The 27,269-nt window shown below is 42.0% G+C and overlaps 1 protein-coding gene across 8 annotated transcripts in view; it reads left to right on the forward strand.

The window, feature by feature from the left end:
• The window catches only part of PTPN13 (protein tyrosine phosphatase non-receptor type 13), a 376,092-nt gene that overhangs the window by 81,679 nt on the left and 267,144 nt on the right, over nt 1-27,269 (forward strand). For all 8 annotated transcript variants that reach the window (XM_069743364.1, XM_069743366.1, XM_069743365.1 and 5 more), the window contains exon 2: nt 25,908-26,027. In XM_069743364.1, coding sequence (XP_069599465.1) covers nt 25,913-26,027 — 115 coding nt within the window. In that variant the 5' untranslated portion in view covers nt 25,908-25,912. The remainder of the gene's footprint in view (nt 1-25,907; nt 26,028-27,269) is intronic.

Genomic DNA, 27,269 nt, shown 5'->3' on the forward strand with positions numbered 1-27,269 from the left:
AAGACCCTCCGCACCGACTCACGGTGCGGAGGCGCTCCCTCTGCGTCCCAGAGCTTCCAGCAAGCAAGACAACAATCAAAATAGCAAGCTGGACAGAAAAATAGCAAACCAGAGAAATACAAGCAGGCACTTAGCTTCTGCTGGGAAGACAGGTCACAAGAACGATCCAGGAGTGAACAAGACCAATACTGGAACATTGACAGGTGGCATGGAGCAAATATCTAAGTGGAGTTAAATAGAGCAGCCAGCTAACGAATTAACCTCGTCACCTGTGGAAGGAAACTCAGAAACACCCACAGCCACCCGAGGAAGTCCATGGACAGAACCAGCCGAAGTACCATTCATGACCACAGGAGGGAGCCCGACAACAGAATTCACAACAGGGTGCATTATAATAATATGGGGGTGCATTATACTGGTATGGGGGTGCATTATAATATGGGGGTGCATTATACTGGTATGGGGTGCATTGTACTACAATGGGGGTGCATTATACTGCTATGGGAGTGCATTATACTATATATGACTATGGAGTACAATATACTACTATAGGGGTGTATTATACTATTTATGACTCTGGGGTACATTATACTACTATTGGGGCACATTATACTATTAGGGATGACTATGGGGCAATATGGAGAGACATGGGGGAAGTATGGAGAGACATGAGGCAGAATGAGAGAACATGTGGGATCCAGAATGGGAGGGCACATGGAGTCCAAAATGTGGGATATTATTACTGTAGGGGCTAATTCAAGGATATTATTTTTGAGGATGCTGTTTTCAGTGTGGGGGAGGAGAGGTCCTGTAACTGTGCAGGGCAACACTGTCGCTTTTTTCTTCATCTGACGTAGTGTAGAAGTTGGGTAAAAATTGAGGAATGTTCTCTAGATAACTGTTATTTTCTGCAGACGAGTCCTGGCTGGAAGAAGTGCTGGTGGTGTGTGCTGGATGAAGATGAAAAGCGAAGATGAAGGTCTTTAACTAGAGACTTCACCGGTGAGTCAGCGTGTTACCTTCACACTGACACTATACAATGTATACTATATACAGAACTCGTGTCTATAATGTCATTGGTGATCACTGTATTTCCTGTACACTGACAATACAAACAAAGCTCAGGTGTATGTCACTGGTGATCACTGTATTACGTTTACATTGACACTATACACTGTGTATATATACAAAGCTCCTGTGTATAATGGCGCTTATGGTAAAATTTGTATTTTTTTTATTAATGATTTTTGTTGTAGTATTCAGTCACTATGTGGTTGTAATATGTGGTCCGGCCATGGTGTGACGATATTTTTCCCTGTATGTGGTATTCGGTCACTAAGTGGTGGTAATATGTGGTCCGGCCATGGTGTGGCAGTATTTGTGCCTTGTATGTGGTATTATTTGGTCACTATGTGGTGGTAATATGTGGTCTGGTCATAGTGTGATGGTATTTGTCCCTTCTATGTGGTGTTATTGTTCATTTTAAAAATTGCATGGGACACATTAACTTAAACATAAATAAAAATATACCTAAAAAGAGTATTGGATATTTTAACAAGTATTTAAATAGGTTAGAGTAGGGCCCGGCCAAAGAGTCTACCTAGTCGTGGTGGCGGCTTAATAAAATCTTTTAGCAAAAACAAAACTGCTGACTATGTATCTGATCTGGTGATCGATGGGAACTGATAATGTGTGATTGGTGAGGGCGTGGTGGAGATGTGAAGTTTTTCTATAAGTGGGCGGTGGGACAGTGGAAGGTTGGAGGCGGAGCTGGAGTGGAGCCTGGGCAGAGTCTCAAGTGCCTCGAAAATTTTGCCAGTATGGGGCTCTGAAATTCATGGTGGTAGCCCTGCTCTCGAGAAGGATGCAGGTCCTACCAGAGGGGCCAGCAAGTGTCATATTAAAGGCACTAGATTGTGGCCCGATTCTAACGCATCGGGTATTCTAGAATATGCATGTCCCCGTAGTATATGGACAATGATGATTCCAGAATTCGCGGCAGACTGTGCCCGTCGCTGATTAGTCGAGGCAACCTTTATGACATCATCGTCGCCATGGTAACCATTATGACATCTACGTCGATACTGTGCCCGTCGCTGATTGGTCGAGGTGAATTCGCGGCAGACTGTGCCCGTCGCTGATTGGTCGAGGCAACCTTTATGACATCATCGTCGCCATGCTGTGCCCGTCGCTGATTGGTCGAGGCCTGGTGCATCGGGTATTCTAGAATATGCATGTCTCCGTAGTATATGGACAATGATGATTCCAGAATTCGCGGCAGACTGTGCCCGTCGCTGATTGGTCGAGGCAACCTTTATGACATCATCGTCACCATGGCAACCATTATGACATCTACGTCAATACTGTGCCCGTCGCTGAATCAGAAACGTGGGATTTCTACGTCCTTTATGACATCATCGTCGCTGTGCCTGTCGCTGATTGGTCGAGGTGAATTCGCGGCAGACTGTGCCCGTCGCTGATTGGTCGAGGCAACCTTTATGACATCATCGTCGCCATGCTGTGCCCGTCGCTGATTGGTCGAGGCCTGGTGCATCGGGTATTCTAGAATATGCATGTCTCCGTAGTATATGGACAATGATGATTCCAGAATTCGCGGCAGACTGTGCCCGTCGCTGATTGGTCGAGGCAACCTTTATGACATCATCGTCACCATGGCAACCATTATGACATCTACGTCAATACTGTGCCCGTCGCTGAATCAGAGACGCGGGATTTCTACGTCGATGCTGTGCCGGTCTCTGATTGGTCGACGCGGGATTTCCAGGACAGACAGAAAGACAGACAGACGGAAAAACCCTTAGACAATTATATATATAGACTAGATTGTGGCCCGATTCTAATGCATCAGGTATTCTAGAATATGCATGTCCCCGTAGTATATGGACAATGATGATTCCAGAATTCGCGGCAGACTGTGCCCGTCGCTGATTGGTCGAGGCAACCTTTATGACATCATCGTCGCCATGGCAACCATTATGACATCTACGTCGATACTGTGCCCGTCGCTGAATCAGAAGCGTGAGATGTCTACGTCCTTTATGACATCATCGTCGCTGTGCCCGTTGCTGGCGGCCTCGACCAATCAGAGACGCGGGATTTCTACGTCGATGCTGTGCCGGTCTCTGATTGGTCGAGGCCTGGCGGCCTCAACCGATCAGAGACGCGGGATTTCCAGGACAGACAGACAGACAGACGGAAAAACCCTTAGACAATTATATATATATATAGATGACCATGCATAACCCAAAATGGTTATCTTCTTTTCAACAGTTAAGCTTTACATTTAGCGGGATGTTTATGTGATGAGACAAACCATGCATCGATTCACAGAGCGTGAGACGCTCTTTGCAGGCAGCCACTGTCCATTCTGTCTAGATCAGTAGCCTGGAATGGACCACATCTATAATGGAGGATTTGAAAATGGGTGTTTTAAACAAGGATACACTTTACAGATTTTCACCTAGATTGTATGTTACACCATCAGATTTTCTCTCTGGTCTTTTAACCTACAATTTTATGTTCGGATCTGAGCAGTTGTGATTAACCCCTTCACCCCAAAGCCTGTTTTCACCTAAGTGACAGGGCCAATTTTTACAATTCTGACCATTGTCACTTTATGAGGTTATAACTCTGAAACGCTTCAACGGATCCTGGTGATTCTGACACTGTTTTCTCGTGACATATTGTACTTCATGATAGTGGTAAAACTTCTTCGATATGACTTGCATTTATTTGTGAAAAAAACAAAAATTTGTCGGAAATTATGAAAATTTAGCAATTTTCAAACTCTTAGTTTATATGCCCTTAAATTAGAGAGTTATATCACATAATATAGTTAATAAACAACATTTCCCACATGTCTGCTTTACATCAGCACAATTTTGGAAACATAAATTTTTTTTTGTTAGGACGTTATAAGGGTTAAAAGTTGACCAGCGATTTCTCATTTTTGCAACAAAATTTGCAAAACCATTTTTTTACGGACCACCTCACACTTAAAGTGACTTTGAGGGGTCTATATGACAGAAAATGCCCAAAAGTGACACCATTCTAAAAACTGCACCCCTCAAGGTACTCAAAACCACATTCAAAAAGTTTATTAACCCTTCAGGTGCTTCACAGGAATTTTTTGAATGTTTAAAAAAATTGAACATTTAACTTTTTTTTCACAAAATTTTTACTTCAGGTCCAATTTGTTTCATTTTACCAAGGGTAACAGGAGAAATTGGACCACAAAAGTCGTTGTACAATTTGTCCTGAGTACGCCGATACCCCATATGTGGGGGTAAACCACTGTTTGGGCACATGGCAGAGCTCGGAAGGGAAGGAGCGCTATTTGACTTTTCAATGCAAGATTTGCTGGAATTGAGATCGGAGCCCATGTCACGATTGGAGAGCCCCTGATGTGCCTAAACAGTGGAAACCCCCACAGGTGACACCATTTTGGAAAGTAGACCCCCTAAGGAACTAATCTAGATGTGTGGTGAGCACTTTGAACCTCCAAGTGCTTCACAGAAGTTTATAATGTAGAGCCGTAAAAAAAAATTTTTTATTAATTTTCACAAAAAATGATCTTTTTGTCCCAAATTTTTTATTTTCCCAAGGGTAAAAGGATAAATTGGACCCCAAAAGTTGTTGTGCAATTTGTCCTGAGTACGTCGATACTTCATATATGGGGATAAACCACTGTTTGAGCGCATGGCAGAGCTCGGAAGGGAAGGAGTGCCATTTGACTTTTCAATGCAAAATTGGCTGGAATTGAGATCGGACGCCATGTCGCATTTGGAGAGCCCCTGACGTGCCTTAACAGTGGAAACCCCCCACAAGTGACCCCATTTTGGAAAGAAGACCCCCTAAGGAACTTATCTAGATGTGTGGTGAGCATTTTTAACCCCCAATTGTTTCACTAAAGTTTAGAATGTAGCATTGTGAAAATTAAAAAATCATTTTTTCTTTCCACAAAATGATGTTTTAGCCCGCAATTTTTTTTTCCCAAGGGTAACAGGAGAAATTGGACCACAAATGTTATTGTCCAATTTGTCCTGAGTACGCTGATACCCCACATGTGGGGGGGAACCACCGTTTGAGTGCATGGCAGAGCTCGGAAGGGAAGGAGCACTGTTTGAAATGCAGACTTAGATGGAATGGACTGCAGGTTTGCAGAGCCCCTGATGTACCTAAACAGTAGAAACCCACCACAAGTGACCCCATATTGGAAACTAGACCCCCCAAGGAACTTATCTAGATGTGTTGTGAGAGCTTTGAACCAACAAGTGTTTCACTACAGTTTATAACGCAGAGCCGTGAAAATAAAAAATATTTTTTTTTCCACGAAAATGATATTTTATCCCCTATGTTTTTATTTTCCCAAGGGTAACAGGACAAATTGGACCCCAAAAGTTGTTGTCCAACTTGTCCTGAGAACGCTGATACCCCATATGTTGGGGGGAACCACTCTTTGGGTGCACGGCAGAGCTCGGAAGGGAAGGAGCGCCATTTGAAATGCAGACTTAGATGGATTGGTCTGCAGGCGTCATGTTGCATTTGCAGAGCCCCTGATGTACCTAAACAGTAGAAACCCCCCACAAGTGACCCCATATTGGAAACTAGACCCCCCAAGGAACTTATCTAGATGTGTTGTGAGAGCTTTGAACCAACAAGTGTTTCACTACAGTTTATAACGCAGAGCCGTGAAAATAAAAATTTTTTTTTTTCCACGAAAATGATATTTTATCCCCTATGTTTTTATTTTCCCAAGGGTAACAGGACAAATTGGACCCCAAAAGTTGTTGTCCAACTTGTCCTGAGAACGCTGATACCCCATATGTTGGGGGGAACCACTGTTTGGGTGCACGGCAGAGCTCGAAAGGGAAGGAGCGCCATTTGAAATGCAGACTTAGATGGATTGGTCTGCAGGCGTCATGTTGCATTTGCAGAGCCCCTGATGTACCTAAACAGTAGAAACCCCCCACAAGTGACCCTATATTGGAAACTAGACCCCCAAAGGAACTTATCTAGATGTGTTGTGAGAGCTTTGAACCAACAAGTGTTTCACTACAGTTTATAACGCAGAGCCGTGAAAATAAAAAATATTTTTTTTTCCACGAAAATGATATTTTATCCCCTATGTTTTTATTTTCCCAAGGGTAACAGGACAAATTGGACCCTAAAAGTTGTTGTCCAACTTGTCCTGAGAACGCTGATACCCCATATGTTGGGGGGAACCACTGTTTGGGCACACAGGAGAACTCGGAAGGGAAGGAGCCCTGTTTTACTTTTTCAAAGCAGAATTGGCTGGAATTGAGATCGGACGCCATGTCGCGTTTGGAGAGCCCCTGATGTGCCTAAACAGTGGAAACCCCCAATTATAACTGAAACCCTAACCCTAGCCCTAACCCTAGCCCTAACCCTAACCCTAGCCCTAACCCTAGCTCTAGCCCTAACCCTAGCCCTAACCCTAGCACTAATGGGAAAATGGAAATAAATACATTTTTTTACATTTTATTATTTTTCCCTAACTAAGGGGGTGATGAAGGGGGGTTTGATTTACTTTTATAGCGTTTTTTTGGCGGATTTTTATGATTGGCAGCTGTCACACACTAAAAGACGCTTTTTATTGCAAAAAATAGTTTTTGCATCACCACATTTTGAGAGCTATAATTTATCCATATTTTGGCCCACAGAGTCATATGAGGTCTTGTTTTTGCGGGACGAGTTGACGTTTTTATTGGTAACATTTTCGGGCAGATGACATTTTTTGATCGCTTTTTATTCCGATTTTTGGGAGGCGGAATGAACAAAAACCAGCTATTCATGAATTTCTTTTGGGGGAGGCGTTTATACCGTTCCACGTGTGGTAAAATGGATAAAGCAGTTTTATTCTTCGGGTCAGTACGATTACAGCGATACCTCATTTATGTAATTTTTTTTATGTTTTGGCGCTTTTACACAATAAAAACTATTTTATATAAAAAAATAATTGTTTTTGCATCGCATTATTCTGAGAGCTATAACTTTTTTATTTTTCTGCTGATGATGCTGTATGGCGGCTTTTTTTTTGCGGGACAAGATGACGTTTTCAGCGGTACCATGGTTATTTATATCCGTCGTTTTGATCGCGTGTTATTCCACTTTTTGTTCGCCTGTATGATAATAAAGCGTTGTTTTTTGCCTTGTTTTTTTTTTTTTTTTTTTTTTGCGGTGTTCACTGAAGGGGTTAACTAGTGGGATATTTTTATAGAGCGGGTCGTTACGGACGCGGCGATACCAAATATGTGTACATTTATTGTTTTGTTTTTTTTTTTTTACATAAATAAATGGATTTATTGGGAAATGTTTTTTTTTTTTTTTTTTTTGGGGATTTTTTTTTAATTTTTTTTTTACACATTTTTTTTTTTTTTTTTTTACTTTCTAACATTGTCCCAGGGTGGGACATCTCTGTATTAGATCAGATCGTTGATCTGACACTGTGCATAGCACAGTGTCAGATCAACGATCTGACAGGCAGCTTACCTGGCTTTCCAGCGCCTGCTCTCAGCAGGCGCCGGCTAGCCAGGTCACTTCATGACCCGGAAGGAGTCCGGCGGCCATCTTGGATCCGGGGACTCCTTCCGGGTCACCGGAGCAACGCGATCTCATTGCGTTGCTCCGGTGGGAGAGCGCAGGGAGCCCCCGTCCCTGCGCGATCCCCCTCTATGCCGCTGTCACTACTGACAGCGGCATCAGAGGGGTTAAATGCCCGCGATCGGCGATAGCGCCGATCGTGGGCATTGCTGCGGGGTGTCAGCTGTCATATACAGCTGACACCCGCACCCGATCACCGCGGCGCTCAGCGCGAGACCGCGGTGATCGGTGCGCCGTACTAGTACTGCTGCTGGTACTAATGCAGTGCCGGCAGTACTAGTACGGCGCGTGTCGCGAAGGGGTTAAACATTGTGTTTTGCCTATTCAGCATTGAAAATAAAGCAGATTGTGCCAATAAAACTGTGCCAACCTGGAGGAGAGGTGGACCTTTTACTGTAATTGCTTTTATAATGACTTAAAGGAAAGTGAATTTCCTCTAAGTTAAGATTCTGTTTTTCTTACATTTCTTGCTTCCGGAGTGGATACATATAACCACAAAGAATTTGAGTTACGGGCCATGGATCTGGTAACTGTGGGGAGCGTTCTTATTGCAGTCTGTCTCTAGAATTACAAAGCCTTGGTCATAAGCTGTGCATTTTTGTGTGATGACCAAAGGCAGCTCATGGGAACCAGTCTTGTTTTTGTCCATAAGTTCTGCAAATTGGTGGGCAGCTTTCTGATTTATCTTACCTGTTCCACTTAAAAATCCTTTTTAATAAAGAGTGCATATTTCTTAACATCTTTTATATATTTTTCATTGTTTCTTCATTATAATTTTAGTAGTTTGTGAGAAAAGTGAACTCCTACATCATTGATTTTCTGAAAAAATAGTTCCTGTGATGGGCACTGAACATTAGGCACTCACACAATTTGTCATTATAAGTAGTGCCTAATTGCATCATAAAGATATCTAGTACATTGGGGAACAAGAAAATGTGTTTCCTGAAATATTTAACATATCAGGAGCAGACAAATAAACATTTGGGCCCCGATTTCTCCAAACAATTTAGCAAATTCGTTGTATTTTTGAGCATCTCGTAAACATTTTGTGACTTTTGGTGTTTTCATGTCAGTTTATCTCCGGTAGGTCAAAATGGGTATAACTGATGGGTGATGGGGTATAAGGACATAACAATATTAGAGCTCGAATAATTCATGACCAGCTGCGGCTTTCTTTTCTTCAGAAATCTTCCTCCAGTCATTGACTGGAGGAAGATTTCTGGCATGGCACACATGCCACTTGTCAGACACTCCTTATTCATGAAGAGCAATGTGAATCTTCAAGAATCAGGAACAACTCGCTCCATCACGCCCCCTGATCAAGATTGGTTAGAAAATTGCCTGTCTTGATGCATCTCTGGTTGCTGGTTTGACGTAGCTACTGAAACCTTTCTCAGGCTGCAGCAATTCCTGATTTAGTAGTTGAATTGATTAATTGTATGCACATTTTAATATTCTGCTAAATTCTGGAGACACGCAGAATCCTATTTAGTTTTGGCATTGCCTTTGAATATTGGTGATAAGACATTAATTACCAGGTAAAGTCAAGTAGAAAATGATTGAGAAGCTTATGCGTAGAGAAGTGCTTGCGTAGAGAAGTGCTTGCGTAGAGAAGCGCTTGTGTAGAGAAGCGCTTGTGTAGAGAAGCGCTTGTGTAGAGAAGCGCTTGTGTAGAGAAGCGCTTGTGTAGAGAAGCGCTTGTGTAGAGAAGCGCTTGCGTAGAGAAGCGCTTGCGTAGAGAAGCGCTTGCGTAGAGAAGCACCTATGCAGAGAAGCGCTTGCGTAGAGAAGCGCTTGCGTAGAGAAGCGCTTGCGTAGAGGAGCGCTTGCGTAGAGGAGCGCTTGCGTAGAGGAGCGCTTGCGTAGAGGAGCGCTTGCGTAGAGAAGCGCTTGCGTAGTTTGACAGTTTCATGTTCTCGATTCAGTATCACACATGTAAATATTAACTTTGCCTTGTGATTTCCCCTAAAGACTTTACTATTTTTTTCAAATATCTGCCCTTCAGTTTTTTTTTACATCTATGTATCTCATTTGCTTTTAAGGCGCTGTGCACACTTTCAGGTTTTTTTTGCGTTTTTCCGCGGTAAAAACGCTATAAAAACTCATTAAAAACGCATACATTATGCATTCTATCATTTAGAATGCATTCTGCATGTTTTGTGCACATGAAAAAAACTCATCGCGGTAAAAAAAAGCAGCATGTTCATTAATTTTGGGGATTTTCTGCGTTTTTCCCGCTATTCTATGCATTTGGGGAAAAAACGCATAAAAAACGCACCAAAAACGCGTAAAAAATGCACATGTCAGAAATTTTCCTGACAGTGCACATAGGCCTGTTCTGGATCCGAGGGGCCGATGGACGGTGAGTATATAATGATTTATTTTTTTTATTATTTTTAACAGATCTTTTTACTATTGATGCTGCATAGGCAGCATCAATAGTAAAATGTTGGTCACACAGGGTTAATAGCAGCGTTAACGGAGTGCATTACACCGCGGCATAACGCGGTCCATTAGCGCTGCTATTAACCCTGTGTGAGTGCTGACTGGAGGGGATTATGGAGCAGGCACTGACTGCGGGGAGGAAGGAGCGGCCATTTTGCCGCCGGACTGTGCCCGTCGCTGATTGGTCGTGGCTGTTTTGCCGCGACCAATCAGCGACTTGGATTTCCATGACAGACAGAGGCCGCGACCAATGAGTATCCGTGACAGAAAGACAGACAGACAGATGGAAGTGACCCTTAGGCAATAATATAGTAGATACATTTCTTATATTCTCGAGAAGTTGGCACTTTTTTTTTAATTTTTTTTTTTCAATTTGTCTTATGCAGTGTCTTGCAACTCATTTTTTGGGCTGTTTGGGATCAATTTAATTGGAAGCTTTGAACTTCACATTCCATTTTTAATGCCGTAGATGCATTTATTTATAGTTTTCTGCTTTAACATTTGCCTTTTTTAGTTATTTAATAAATTGTCATGAGGAAAAAAAATAAGGAAAAATGGACTTAACCACAATTTTCCACACCTGAATAGGACATTACTACAATGAGTGCTTTTCTACTTTAAAAGGATTCCATCATCAGGTTGTTACCACATAATCTGAGAGAAGGAAGAAGAGACAGAGACCCCGATTCCAGCAATGTATCACTTATTGTGCTTGCTGTAGTTTTAATAAAATCACAGTTTTATTAGGAGATTATCAGTAGAGGACTAGTAAATTTACTGACCATGTAGTCCTCCACGTTCAAGAGATTCCACCACTGGCAGTTTTCTGATTATGCCCAGAAAGCTGTCAATCAGTGGTGTGGGCGGGGTTATTCAGAGCTCAGCATTTAGAGAACTGCTAGATCTGCAGCAGATAAAACAAAGATTTTATCAAAACTGCAGCAAGCAGCCCAGTAAGTGACACTGGAATTAGGGTCTCTGCCCCTACATTACTCTACTCTTAGATGAGATAGCAGAAACCTAGTAATATCAGTTACTACTGACCTTCTTTTTGCTATTGAGCAGAGCTAGGGTTTCCTTCCGATTGGTATTTGACCATTAATTCATGCTGAAAGACTGGTGCCACTATTTCATGTTTACCGCCTGTGACTAGTCCACAGTGAGCTTAATTCAGATGATTGACTGGCCGAGTGCTATGGATCATGTGTAGCAGGAATAATTAGGGTAATTGTTGCTTCAAAGTCAGGATTTGTTTGTGGGAAGCCACCCCCATTTTCAGAGCAAATCGCACCTCTTTCATACCCAGACTTGGCTGGTGTGGTTTGTTAGGAAATGTGACAATGCCAAACCAAATATTTTCCATCTGGATAGACTGCAGTGCTTTGTTGGCTGTTTAATAGAAAACTATTGAAACTAAGCAGAAATACTATGTTTAGTCCACAAAAGACCTGCTTTGATAAGGCTGGAAACTGTGCAGGAAAAAATCCACTGCTGATTTTGATGTAAATGTATTTCAAAATCAAGGTTTTGCATGAGGATTTGTCGGATTTTAGTACAGACCTGGAGCAGATTTTACCCTATGTCTTACAAAGGATGAACTCTGCAGAAGTCTTGATGAGATTATGTTAGCGCTCGTGCGCTTGACCATAATAATCAGATGAGTGCTGCCCGTCCTTATGATGGATAGCACTCATCCCCATGTTATTCAATGAGGCCGTGCACATGTCTGATTGCAGCATGCACGATACGATACGTATGGTAATTGGAACGCGCTTGGCCATTCAAGCCTATGGTTCGTGAGAAAAATTAGACCACACTTGCATGACATCCGAGTGCAGTGCAATTTTCTCAGACAGATTGAATGAAGCAGATTGAGAAACCTTCTTTTGATTTTTTTTGTTTTGTTTTTTTTATTCTCCACATGCGAGAAAATCAGATTACACTAATCAGTCTGATTAGAGTGTGATTAGCATAATCGGACCAATTTTTTTGGATGAGCGAAAAACAATCGGGTCACCCTAACGTTACTATGACACAGTAACACTCTGGCAGTCTACACTTTTATCACTATATTCGCATATAGACATGAAGGGCATTTGAACAAGCACATGACTCTGAAAGGTACCAGCATAATTAAGAGACCTGCTTTGAATACTGCCAATGCACGGGGTGCTGATTTTTCAAAATGGTTGCTTGTGCATCTTTTTCTACCACACTATTTCATGCCACTCAACTTTCCATTGATATGCTTGGATACAGCACTCTGTGAACAGTCAGCTTCTTTAGCAATGACCTTTTGTGGCTTACCCTCCTTCTGGAGCGTGTCAATGACTGCCTTCTGGACATCTGTGAAGTCCCCATGTCTTCCCCATGATTGCAGAGCCTACTGAAACAGCCTATGGGACCTTTTTAAACGCTTAGGAAGCCTTTGCAGTTGTTTTTTGTTAATTATTCTAATTTACTGAGATAATGACTTTTGGGTGTTCAGTGGCTGCAAGCCATAATCATCAACATTAACAGAAAAACAGTTGAAAATAAATCACTCAGTTTGTAATGACTCTATATAATTTTTTTTGTATTGAAGAACTGAAATAAATTAACTTTTTGATGATATTCTAATTTTTTGAGAAGCCCCTGTATATAAAAATCAGTAAGTTGGAGAAAGGTGGCTGAGATCTCTTATCACCCTGGAATGTTGTTGCTGCACTTATTGGCCACTCTGTACACTAAAAAGGTGCCTTCACACTGAGCAACTTTAGAACGATAACGATAGCGATCCGTGACGTTGCAGCGTCCTGGATAGCGATATCGTTGTGTTTGACACGCAGCAGCGATCAGGATCCTGCTGTGACATCGTTGGTCGGAGCTGAAAGTCTGGAACTTTATTTCGTCGCTGGATCACCCGCTGACATCGCTGAATCGGCGTGTGTGACACCGATCCAGCGATGTGTTCACTTGTAACCAGTCCCCGGGTAACCAGGGGAAACATCGGGTTACTAAGCGCAGGGCCGCGCTTGGTAACCCGATATTTACCTTGGTTACCATTGTAAATGTAAAAAAAAAAAGAAAAAACACTACATACTTACATTCCGGGGTCTGTCGCGTCCCCCGGCGTTAGCTTCCCTGCTTGTTTCAGCGCCGGCCGGCCGTAAAGCAGAGCACAGCGGTGACGTCACCGCTTTGCTTTACGGCCGGCGCTTACACAGTGCAGGGAAGCTGACGCCGGGGAACGCGACAGACACCGGAATGTAAGTATGTAGTGTTTTTTTTTTTTTTTTTAAATTTACAATGGTAACCAGGGTAAACATCGGGTTACTAAGCGCAGTCCTGCGCTTAGTAACCCGATGTTTACCCTGGTTACCCGGGGACTTCGGCATCATTGGTCGCTGGAGAGCTGTCTGTGTGACAGCTCTCCAGCGACCACACAACGACTAAACAGCGACGCTGCAGCGATCGGCATCGTTGTCTATATCGCTGCAGCGTCGCTTAATGTGACGGTACCTTTACACTATGTAAGATAAGCTCTCACAAGCAACAGGTGAATGACAGAAGATCGATAAAGCAAGTCGTGCTGTCTAATAAACTACACAAATTTCATAATATGAAACTACTCCTTGAAATTTCATTCACTTTGCTTCTGTAGTGTGCTGCAACCTTTCTGTTTGGAATGCCATGTCAGAATATCTGCAGCATATTTGTCCATTGTAAAATACACTGCTCAAAAAAATAAAGGGAACACTAAAATCCCACATCCTAGATATCACTGAATGAAATATTCCACTTGTAAACCTTTATTTATTACATAGTGGAATGTGTTGAGAACAATAATTCCTAAAAATTATCAATGTAAATCACAACTAATAACCCATGGAGGTCTGGAGTTGAATGATGCTCAAAATCAAAGTGGAAAATAAAGTTACAGGCTGATCCAACTTCAATGGAAATTCCTCAAGACAAGGAAATGATGCTCAGTAGTGTGTGTGGTCTCCACGTGCCTGTATGACCCCCGTACAATGCCTGGGCATGCTCCTGATGAGGTGACGGATGGTCTCCTGAGGGATCTCTTCCCAGACCTGGGCTAAAGCATCCGCCAACTCCTAGACAGTCTGTGGTGCAACGTGACGTTGGTGGATGGTGCGAGACTTGATGTCCCAGATGTGTTCAATCGGAATCAGGCCTGGGGAACGGGCGGGCCAGTCCATGGCTTCAATGCCTTCATCTTGCAGTGACTGCTGACACATTCCAGCCGTATGAGGTCTGGCATTGTCCGGCATTAGGAGGAACCCAGGGCCAACCGCACCAGCATATGGTCTCACAAGGGGTCCCAGGATCTCATCTCGGTACCTGATGGCAGTCAGGCAAAGAAATGCCAACCCACACCTTTACTGACCCACTGCCAAACCGATTATGCTAAAGGATGTTGCAGGCAGCAGATCACTCTCCTTGGCGTCTCCAGACTCTGTTACGTCTGTCACATGTGCTCAGTGTGAACCTGGTTTCTTCTGTGAAGAGCACAGGGCTCCAGTGGCGAATTTGCCAATCCTGGTGTTCTGTGGCAAATGTCAAGTGTCCTGCACAGTATTGGGCTGTGAGCACAACCCCCATCTGTGGACGTCGGGCACTCAGACTATCCTCATGGTGTCAGTTTCTAACCGTTTTTTGCAGACACATGCATATTTGTGGCCTGCTGGAGGTCATTTTGCAGGGCTCTGGCAGTGCTCCTCTTGTTCCTCTCACAAAGGCTGAGGTAGCGGTCCTGCTGCTGGGCTGTTGCCCGCCTACAGCCGCCTCCATGTCTTCTAGTGTACTGGTCTGTCTCCTGGGAGCTCCTCCATCCTCTGGACACTACGCTGACAGACACAGCAAACCTTGCCACAGCTTGCATTGATGTGCCATCCTGGATGAGCTGTATATAGCAGCCACATAGTGTATAGCACAGGCCACATAGTATATAGGAGTCATGTAGTATATAGCAGTCAAATACTACGTGGCCTGTGCTATATACTATGTGGCTGCTATATACATACATATTGTAGAATACCCGATGCGTTAATACAGGCCACGCCTGTCTTATATTCTAGGTTCTTCAAAGTAGCCACGTTTTGCTTTGATGACTGCTTTGCACACTCTTGGCATTCTCTTGATGAGCTTCAAGAGGAAGTCACCGGGAATGGTCTTCCAACAGTCTTGAAGGAGTTCCCAGAGATGCTTAGCACTTGTTGGCCCTTTTGCCTTCACTCTACGGTCTAGCTCACCCCAAACCATCTCGATTGGGTTCAGGTCTGATGACTGTGGAGGCCAGGTCATCTGGCGTAGCATCCCATCACTCTGTTTCTTGGTCAAATAGCCCTTACACAGCCTGGAGGTGTGTTTGGGGTCATTGTCCTGTTGAATGCCGCTGCAAGATCCTGTGGTAGCCATGCTGGTTCAGTATGCCTTCAGTTTTGAATAAATCCCCAACAGTGTCACCACCAAAGCACCCCCACACCATCACACTTCATCCTCCATGCTTCACAGTGGGAATCAGGCATGTAGAGTCCATCCGTTCCCCTTTTCTGCTTCGCACAAAGACACGGTGGTTGGAACCAAAGATCTCAAATTTGGACTCATCAGACCAAAGCACAGATTTCCACTGGTCTAATGTCCATTCCTTGTGTTCTTTAGCCCAAACAAGTCTCTTCTGCTTGTTGCCTGTCCTTCGCAGTGGTTTCCTAGCAGCTATTTTACCATGATGGCCTGCTGCACAAAGTCCCCTCTTAACAGTTTTTGTTGAGCTGTGTCTGCTGCTAGAACTCTGTGTGGCATTGACCTGGTCGTTAATCTGAGTTGCTGTTAATCTGCTATTTCTGAGGCTGGTGACTGGGATAAACTTATTCTCAGGAGCAGAGGTGACTCTTGGTCTTCCTTTCCTGGGGCGGTCCTCATGTGAGCCAGTTTCTTTGTAGCGCTTTATGGTTTTTGCAACTGCACTTGGGGACACTTTCAAAGTTTTCAAAAATTTTCAGACTGACTGACCTTCATTTCTTAAAGTAATGATGGCCACTCGTTTTCCTTAGCTGCTTTTTTTCTTGCCATAATACAAATTCTAACAGTCTATTCAGTAGGACTATCAGCTGTGTATCCACCAGACTTCTGCTCAACTCAACTGATGGTCCCAACACCATTTATAGGCAAGAAATCCCACTTATTAAACCTGACAGGGCACACCTGTGAAGTGAAAACCATTCCCGGTGACTACCTCTTGAAGCTCATCAAGAGAATGCCAAGAGTGTGCACAGCAGTCATCAAAGCAAAACGTGGCTACTTTGAAGAACCTAGAATATAAGACATATTTTCAGTTGTTTCACACTTTTTTAAGTATATAATTCTACATGTGTTAATTCATAGTTTTGATGCCTTCATTGTGAATGTACAATTTTCCTAGTCATGAAAATACAGAAAAATCTTTAAATGAGAAGGTGTGTCCAAACTTTTGGTTTGTACTGTATATAACTTTTTTAAATTTTTTTATTCACAATGAGGCAATTTCTCCTTGGCGTCCTCACGTGCTCTGACATACATGAATATATGAGCTGCGTTGCTGGACACAACCCATGAACATGAGTAGAGCTTATTCTATAGAGAAAGTAGACTTAGGCAACTTTCATACTTGCGTTTTGTGCTGTACATCGTTGTGCAGCAAAATGACGTCCGAAAATAGGGAAAAACATGTGTGACGCATCCAGTATAATGACGGATGCGTCGTCCACAAATTCCGGGAATTAAGAGTGAGAGAGAGAGAAAATTTTTTTTTTTTTTTTTTTTGCAGAATCCTGCATTCTCAAAAACCGACGGATTGTGACGGAAGCTGAAAAACGCCAGTGTGAAAGTAGCCTTATTTGTAATCAGTCCCAGGCTATTTGTTCTGGTCAATTTAAAAAAAAAATAGTTTATTAAAAGTGGATACATCTGTAACACATAATTACTTGCCATTCTAGAGGCTCGGTGTACGTGGGAGTAAAAATGAGTTTTGAAATATGTCTGTCTGTACCACCCACACCAGCTTTCTTTTCTACCCAGACCACTTCCTGACTCTCCACAATGATTTATTACACCATTTAAAATGCATATAAGGTAAGTAGAGCAAAGAAGACTTCAGGATGGTGTGCCTGTGATGCAGATTCTGATCATTGATCCAAAGTATATACTATATTGTGGGAGCGTGTACAAATTTCCTGGAACTTTTATACAAGCTTCATAAAGACAGGTTTTTCTTGTGAAATCTGGAAGCCACCAGCTAGATAACATTCTTGTTATTTTATCTCTGTTGGTACTTTTTTATAGTAGTGGTGTTCATGCAAAATATTAGTAATTGATATTATAGTATCAATATCAATTTTGTAGAATGAGCTGTTTCCAAGGCTAGAAATACAAAGCAAATGTATCAATTCTCTATAAAGCACAAAGGAAAAATAAGTGAGACGAATATAAAAGATAATAAAGCTGTATTTAGTTTGCAACCCAGAAGCAATGATTCAGTCTGTTAATGTAGATAGGCATCACTAGAAGGCTGCGTTATAATGGCCGTCATTTATGTCCGTGTGCACAACAAGTAGGTAGGATGATGTGTGAATCGTTAATAGACAAGATTTTTCAGAAATGACCATTATGGACGATCTCGATGCTTTTTTGCATGGGCAGTGTGCCTTTTAAGTTGCACTTGAATTTGACCTCTTTATTTTCTCTGTCTATGAGTAATGTGAAACGTATGGTATTTCTCCGCACACTTGCTGGCCACACGTTTGCATGTGCTGTTGTTTCTGGCATCTTTCCAGAGAAACTGTTTAGCCTGGCATGAAAATTCCTTTGATCCTCTGCAATCTCCACATGTCCATTGCTGCTGAAAGAAAAATTTTATGGTGGTAACATAAATAGATAAAATGGTGTAAATATCCTACTTTGAAACACAATGGTACTTTGTGAGCAGTGTTCACTAATTCATCAAGATGAATAATTGAACAGTTTCAGAGCTCTGTAAACGTCAGCAGCTGGGGAGAAAAGCATACGTATGTATCTGCTTCTTTTTTCAGGGATGTTCATGCTCTATCCACCCCATAACATTGAAGTTGCAGCACCAAGAAGGAAAGGTTGTGGAATAATAGCATCACAGGATCGATAAAAGGTGGATGATATGCAAATGATGAAAAATGGCAACAGCATTTTCCAAACATCTCGATTTATTCAGTATAGAGTATGAGCGCTATGCACAGAAATACCCGCACTTGTATACCTTGGCTGCTAGCAGTGAGGTGATTAATGGTTATTTGAGGAATGTTCTGCCACATAAATCAAAAAGATCCGCTGCTGGCAGCTTCCTTTGCTGACCATTGTAGAGCATATTAGCAAATTTACGACACAGAAGCTGCTCACAGTAGCTTGAGCAACATTCTGCTGGTGTTGTGTTGAACAAAAAACAGCTTTTTGGATATTTTAAAGAAATGGTCATACCACTGGTTCTACAACCAACGTTCACACCATTCCTACGCCCAGGATTATGAAGTGGGCTGGAATGATGTACAGTAGCCGGACATCTCTAGTCTTCATTCCGGGTACATTAACAACTCTGCATTACATTGATTTGATCATTGAATTGGTTGTGCGGCCATTTTTACAAAGGTCCCAGGAGTCGTTTTTCTACATGACGGCACCAGGCCACATGTTGTTTGTGCTACTGTGATCTGCCTTCATGACCTAAAAGTGCTACCATTGCCTCCAGCATCTCTGGAGTAGTCTCCTGTCAAGCCAAGGTTGATAACCGTCCAGAAATTCCTGGACAATGCATAAAAATAAGACTCTTTGAACTTTCCGTAAAAAATATTTCAGGCATCCGTGATTTTTTATAAATTGAACAAACCTATACAGATTATTTTGACTAAGTATCATAATTTTACATATCATAAGTCATAACATATCATCGTAAGTTTACAGTGAATGCAACTGATATTTCCATATCAGAACTATGAGCTGTACAAATGAATCACTTATTATAATAATAATTATTATTATTTATTATGGTTTTTCAATGTGCCCATAAAAAAATTGTCTGTAATTATTTGATAAATCATCCAGAAGAAAAAAAATCAAGTTGGCAACCCTGCATCAATCACATCTGTGACCTCATTAGTTGGCAATTTTAAAGGAAGCTGCCAGCAGCAGACCTTTATGATTTACTTTCCTAAGTGCATTAAGTGTGACAGAAGATTTTGCAGATCACCATGAATCACTTCATTGATAACATGGCAAGGTGTGTAAGTGGGGAGATTTCTGCATGTGGTGTGGCTCTCACACTCCGTACTGAATAAATATTCAGTACTGAATTTTTAAAAAATGTTCTTACCATTTTTTAATCATCAGTATATCATTAACATGTCCGTCGATCCCATAATTTCGATAATTCCACAACTTTTCCCTGTTGGTTTCAGACAGTTTCAGGTGGGTGCCGTTATTCTTATTAAAATGATACCTTGGCTGACGAAATCCATCTTGTGGTTGTTGTTTAATCTTTATTTGTAGTTTTCAGTTAATGATATGCTCGTGCTGCGGGGTCGGCCTATGTGTGGGGTCTTCGTGTGGTGCTCTGATTACATATTCAGCTGTATGGCTTATGACAGGTCACTGATCCCTCAGTTACCTGCTCCCAATTTTACGTACTGTATACCTTATTGTTTGTAAACAAAAAAAACAAATTACATTCATCATGCATGCGCCTACGCTATAGCATAATGGATCTATAATTTCCCCCCCAAAATTCTTCCTTAAAAATGGCGCCGGCCGTGCCTGAGCAGTAGCATAATTCAGAACCAGATAGATGCTACTGCGCAGGTGCCACCACGGCACCAGTTTGCTACAGGAAAAGTTTGTTTCCACCAAGATGGCGCCGTCGGTTATCGGCTGGGCCATTCTAGCAGCTTTATTTTCTTTCTCTTAAACCAATTGAGAATTTTCTTGGCTGTGTGTTTGGTATCATTGTCTCGCTGAAATGTCCACCTCATTTCATATTCACCATCCTGGTAGATGATATCACATTTTTACCAAGAATGTCTCTGTATATTTGCCCATTCATCCTTCCTTCAAATAATTGAAGTTTGTCTGTGCCGTAAACTGAAAAACAGCCCTATGCCATGATGTTGCAAACTTCACTGTTGGTATGGTGTTTTTAGAGTAATATGCAGTTCCTTTTGACCTCCAAACTCCGTGTATATTAAGGCATCCAAAGAGTTCAATTTTAGGCTCATCTATATATTATTTCACAGACTTGTCTAAATGTTGAGCAAATTGTAAAAGATATTGAACATGCTTTTTGTTCAGCAATGGAGTCTTGCATGGTGAGCGTGCATACAGGCCATGGAGGTTGAGTGCATTACTTGTAGTTTTCCATGAAACAATTGTACCTGCTGATTCCAGGTCTGTCTGTAGCTCTCCTCAGGTGGTCCTTAACTCTTCGACAACTCTTCTGATTATTCTTTTTACACCTCTGTCTGAAATCTTGCAGAGAGCGGCTGGTCATGGCCTGTTTATGGTGAAAATGATGTGCTTTCCACTTCTGTATTATAGCCTTAACTGTGCTCACTGGAACCTTCAGAAGTTTGGAAATTCTGTAAACAATGGCATCTGCTTTTCAACAATAAGGTTGTGAAGGTCTTGAACAGCTCACTGAGGGTTTATCCGTCATGAGATGTTTCTTGTGTGCACCTTGGTAATGAGACATCTTTTTATAGGCCATCAGTTGTACCAGCTGATATAACTTTTGACTAAGTGGCAGGATTGCTTTTTAATTGCTGGTAGATTCTAGCTACTGTCATTACTTTAAATGTTTTTTTGCATCTCATGTGTTCAATACTTTTTCACTGTGTAATTTCTCATTATTACACATAACTTAATTTATGTGCATCTTTGGTTTGATTTGTTTGCGTTTCTGGATTGGATAGGTTACTACTGACATCTGGTAAGAATTTCATGGCAGTAGAACCTTTAAAAGTATATTTACTTTGAAAAATTGGTGACGTGGTCAATACTTATTTTACCTGCTGTGTATGGGTGTGTGTGTGTGCCAATGCGCCACGGGCTTACCTTAGAGGGGCATGACTAAATGTCTACCTGTCTCTCAATAGAGCTGATGGCTAGGATAGGCTGGGCTATTGGTAGACACCTGGTACCACTCCACGGTAGTTCCTGGGTCTGCAGCAGCTGCACAGAACATCAGAAACACAGGTACAAGGTACATTTGGACAGAAGAAAAGACGTAGTCGGACAACCCGGGGTCAGGCAGGACAGGTTCACTATACGTAGTCGAGGTCAGGAGCAGAGAAGTCAGGATAAATGGTAAAGGAGCAGTATCAATATCAGGAGAGACAAAACAAACATGCACCCATAGGAACCAGAGACAAGCAACTGGGAACCAACGATTGGGCCAGGAGTGGAGGGAGGAGCTACCTAATAAAACTGCTGCTGCCTAGTGATATGCTGGGGAAGGTAAACTCTGCAGGACAGAGCATGGTTAAATTCTTGTAGGATGTGGTCGCGCCTCCCTATAGCCAGGCGGAGAATCTCTTGGAGCAGAGCTGACCATGAGCACAAGGCAGCTCAGGGAGATGGTCTGACTCTGGGGAAGCAGAGTGGAGATTATAGTGGAAAGACTATACATATCTTTCCATGTGTTTGTCAATAAATTCTCCTAGTCAATATAGCATATTCAAAGTGTGTGTTGTTCCAATTCTATAATAATATCAGATCGGTAGAGGTCCATGGTAGCAGGCGCAATATCCACGAATCGTGATAAAGTTGCACTGTATGCACCCTATTAGAGCGTATTGATAAATAATGTACCGTAATAGAAGTTAATATATTATAATTTCTTACAAATTCTGTCTCCCGGTGTGATACCATCTTTTTGATAAAAATAAAAATGAAGTAGCGTTTTGCGCATGACATCCTGCTCCCAAGTAAGACCTCTTTCACACTTACGTCTTTGAGCTCCCGTTGAAATCCGTCGATTTTTGTAAAAACAGGATCCAGCAAATTTTTCTGCTGGATCCTGTTTTTTCTCATAGACTTGTATTAGCGGCGGATTGTGACGGACGGCCATCCATTTTATCCGTCGTGCACTGGATCCATCGGAAAATTGCTGTCCGTCGGGCAGGGACAATGCACAGAGGAACGTTTTTTTCTGTACATCGGAAAATCGCTCAGCGACTGTCAAAAGCAGGAATCCAGCGACTGGTTCCGTCTTTTGAAACTGAGCATGCGTGGAAGAATTTCCAGTCGGGGAAATTCTCTCTCGCTCGCTCTCTCTTTTTACTATTGATGCTGCCTATGCAGCATCAATAGTAACAAGATGATAATGTTAAAAATAAAAAAAAAAAATCTCAATATTCTCACCTTCCGGCGTCCTGCACAGCATTACCTATGCTCCCGGCAGCTTGCGTTGCTAGTAATGCATTGCGAAATGACCCAATGACGTCGCGGTCTCGCAAGACCGCAACATCATCAGAGGTCACTGCACGCAAGACATTACTTGGAACGCCAGCTGCCAGGAGCATCGCGAGCATCGGTAACGCTGCGCGGGACGCCGGAAGATAAGAATATTGGGATTTTTTTATTTTATTTTATTTATTTATTTATTTTTTAAATTATTTTTAACCTGGGTTGTGTTGTGTATGCATTACGCATACACAACAGGTGCACATAGCCTCGACGGGTCCGTCAGAAAAACGGGCCCAGCGCACCCGGTTTTTACAATCTGCACAGGATCCGTCTTTTCAACATTTTGACGGATCCTGTGCAGATTCTAAAAACGGAAGTGTGAAAGAGGCCTTAGAAGTTGGGAGACTAGGAAGAAGTGCGCTCTTGAAAAGAAAGGGTGACTCAAACCCTTTATGGACAGGTTTACCTGACCGGTCACAGTCATTGTTTGTCATCTTAGCTTTTACCTGTGAATCCAATTTTGCCACAAATGGTCAAGGTTCAAGTTGTGCATGTGTTCTTCACGTTAATTAAGGATGCTTCATAATTCTCCATTTCCCTAATGAGGCTCTCATGAGACTGAACACATCACCTTCGCAACCATGCTGCTTCCCTTGATAACTATGATGCCAGTGGTTACTAGAACATCTCCTGCCACAGTAAAATGTGCTTGTCACAAAGATGCACAAACAAGCTATGTGGTCGATTCCATTAAAGCCTAGATACACTCCGCTGTCTTATGGTTAGATAGAGATAGGCGATTGCGAAACAGAAGGCCATACTTCCATAATTTACACCAATTGGGTTCAGGACTGTTAGCTGGTTATCTTTCATTACCAAATTCAAGGCCAGTTTTATCAGTTTATTCTTACATGGTCACAAAAAGAAATAAATCTGAGAACAAAACATGGTTTGCAGAAGAAACAAAGGGGCAGATTTATCAACACCTTCCAGTTGTAAAATGTGATTTATTACATTGTTATCCAGCCACACAGACATGCCACCATTTATACTCTGAGGTCTGGAATACAAAATTGGATCCTAGAGCTTGAATCAAAGAAAATGTTTCCATTATTTGACCCTTTACTGCTTTTAATCCAGTCTCTGGTATTGGATAAAACCATCAAAACTTGTAGCACTGAGGTATTGTAGCGCCGGGGTCCACCAAGACAACATCTGCAAGGAGTTTGTATGTTGTCCCCATGTTTGCGTGTGTTTCTTCTGGTTTCCTCACACTCTCCAAAGACCCCAGTATTGATTGGGGTTCACAATATAAATTCCCTATGTGCTCAGTCATGATAATGTCTGTAAAGCGCTGTGGAATATGATGGCGCTATGTAAATAATAAATACTTTAGGACTACTAGATGGACTTGTACTCCAAAAAGTTGCTTAGTGAGGAGTTGGACTTTCACCGAGAATGGTTTAATCAAAGGGCAGTCCCAAAAATAGAACCCTCTAGATAGGGCACACTGCCAGCAAAGGGAAGGAATAGATGGGTCCATTTTATGTAAAAATTATGGTGTGTGGTACCAGAGATGAAGAATTTTATACTTGTATGAAATACAAGATACAGTCTGCTCTGGTTCAAACATTTCTCTACCACTGTTAGTGTTTTGCCCAGATATTCCTCCCAAATGAGCATATAAGAGTGTCTAGTTCAGGAATCTGTGTCTGGAGCCTGTAGGATATTGTAAATACTAGATATTATGGTTCAATATATGAATATTGTAAATACTAGATATTAAACCCTTTGTTGTTGACGTATTCTTGCATAGTCTCTCAAAGCAAGTAGGAATGGAGGCCTGTAGACCGTGGAATAATGAGGCAAAGTGCCTGATCTTAATGTATTGGAATAATTAAAGAGAATGGAGAGGAAACTTTTGGTTTCATCTCATCATAGGAACGTAAAGTTCGCGTTTTATATTTGATTATTTCAGCAAAGTTAAACAAGCCAGATTGAGTCCATACCCCTGTCTTTAGTGGCCTAGATTTTCAGGGAAATTCGGATGGAAAAGGAAGTAAGAGAGAGTTCGGTGATACCAGATTGAATTTTTTTTTTAGAGCAGATCCTCTATATATTTCTAATGTTCATCATTGGACCTAATAGGCCTATTGAAGGAGGATAGTAAGCCCCATTACAGGTCAGGGAATTGGGGTGAGCTGGGGCTAACCATAACTTTCCTATCCACCCATTTCATATAGTCAGGTTTAGAAGACCACAGGAGGATCGTGCGGAGGTGCGATGCCCAATAATAATGATAAAGTTAGGAGCCGCTCGGCCTCCCATCTTTTTATCAGCCAACATAACCGACTTTGGAATTCGTTGTCCTGACCATATGAAGTTTAAAATGAATCCTGGAAAATCACGTAGATATCTGAGTGGGACCAATATGGGTAATGTCTCAAAAAGATATGAATGTTTTGGGAGAAAAGTCATTTTTATTGCTGAGATGCATCCAATTATTGAGCGAGGAAGTGAATTCCATTTTGTCAATAAGGATACAATTTTTTATATAGTGGAGGGAAATTATTCTTGTATAGAATGGAATATGAGGTTGTGTGATTGATTCCTAGGTATTTGAGAGAGGTGGTGCGCCAGTGGTATTTAAAGTTACTCTGGAAATGACCTAGATGGGAGTCATTCATGTTAATTGGGATGACTTTAGTTTTAGTTGTGTTTGTTTTAAACCCTGATAATTAGACGAACTTTAAAAGCAGTGAATGGAGGTTGGGGAGTGATGTATGAGATTTTGTGAGTGTTAGGCTACTTTTACACTAGCGTCGGCCCGTCGCAGTGTGTTGGGCCGACGTACCGACGCATCCTGTCTCGACGCTGCGCAACGGTGGCAGCGGATGCATTATTACAACGCATTCCCTGCCCCATTGTGAGTTGCGGGGAGGAGGTGGCGGAGTTCCGGCCGCGCATGCGCGGTTGGAAATGGCAGACACAACGCACCAAAAAATGTTACAAGCAACGTTTTTTGCTGCCGACGGTCCGCCGCAACACGACGCAACAGTCGCACGACGGTTGCGATGTGTGGCCATGCGTCGCTAATACAAGCCTATGGAGAAAAAAGCATACTGCAGACAACTTTGCAGGATGCGTTTTTTCTGCAAAACAACGCATTGCGACGTGCGTCGTACGACGCTAGTGTCAAAGTAACCTTAGGAGGATATAATCGGAAAAAAAAGGTGTAATTTGAATTCTTTGTCTTTAACCCAAACTCCCCTGATATCTGGTGACAATTTTTTTTTTACAATCTTTGACAATTTTTGCATTGCTTATGCCTTTTTCTGTTCATTTTTGCTCCATAGATAATATGCAAGTATCACTAGCTGAAGCCCTGGAGGTGCGAGGTGGGCCATTGGAAGAGGAAGAGTTATGGGCCGTATTGAACCAAAGCACTGAAAGCTTGCAACAACTGATGAGAAAAGGTAATGGTCATTTGGACCTGTCCATATTGTAAACTAACTAGTAATGTTTAATATTTATATTTCTTAGGAGAGGTCCGGGCTTATGATATTGATGACCTATCCCTAAAATGGATCATCAATTTCTGGTCGGTGAGCATATATCACCCGTCACTCCCACCGGTCAGCTGATTTCAGCTGGTGGTCAGTTGTAGATCGTGAATAGACATAAAATAGTACAATGCAGTTTAATTATGTAGCGGCCATTTCAGAGACCGCAGCTAAGATCCTATTGAAGTGAATAGAAGCCGAACTGGATTTTTTTGGGAACAGTCAGTTCACCGTAACAGGGATGTATTATTCTCGTCTCCCTTCACTGTTTACATACATCTGGCCACTGCCAGAACCGAAAACAGCTGATTTGTAGGGGTGTCAGGAGTTAGACTGACTAGATTGATGATCTGAACTCTTTTCATAAGAATTGATGTTGGTTTCAGAATTTCTGTTTATAGATGTTCAGTTGCATAAATCTGAGTACATAGTTAATAAAACACTTCCGCCAATCCACAAAAAGAGAAAAACAGTGGGAGATAGATGGAAACAAGGCTGCAAATAGATGTTGTACACCATGTCAAATGTGTGCTTTCCGGGAAATTACTGACGGTAACCTTGATGATGTCACCGGTGATCAATGATGCTGCGCTCGCAGCAGCTCATTCACCAGTGGTTCTGAGCCTGGGCGGTCGCATCTTGGCACCGTCCAAGTTTAAAACTATTTATCCCCCAGACATGGATTTCTACGTGGGATAGAACAACGGACAGATGAGAAATATTGTTGTCTTTTAATTTTTGTTTTATTACAGGAGATGAGGTATTCGGTGGAATTAGGCGTTAGGTGAGTAAAACTGTGTTTTGTTATTTTTAAATAAAAATGGAAGTGTGTTTTGTTTTGTGTTATTTCAAATAAAGGACTTTGTAGTTGCTGTGTCTTTATTTACCATATAACTATATTATTGGTAATGGATAAGGTGTCTTAGACACCTCTCCATTCCAAGCCATGGGCTTGATGTCACCTGACAATACAAAGGTGACATCATCTTCCTTGTGATTTTGCTAGTGGAAAAACAAGTGCTGGTTAAATTCATGGTCTGTGTTCGTGTGTCATCCGTGTGTACATATGTGACATCTGTGTGAGATCCGTGTGCTGTTAGTGTAACATGTATGGAATGAAATGCAACATAGAAATAAAAGTGTTACGTATTAAAG

Source organism: Ranitomeya imitator, chromosome 1, assembly GCF_032444005.1.
Source record: "Ranitomeya imitator isolate aRanImi1 chromosome 1, aRanImi1.pri, whole genome shotgun sequence".
NCBI classification, from domain to species: domain Eukaryota; kingdom Metazoa; phylum Chordata; class Amphibia; order Anura; family Dendrobatidae; genus Ranitomeya; species Ranitomeya imitator.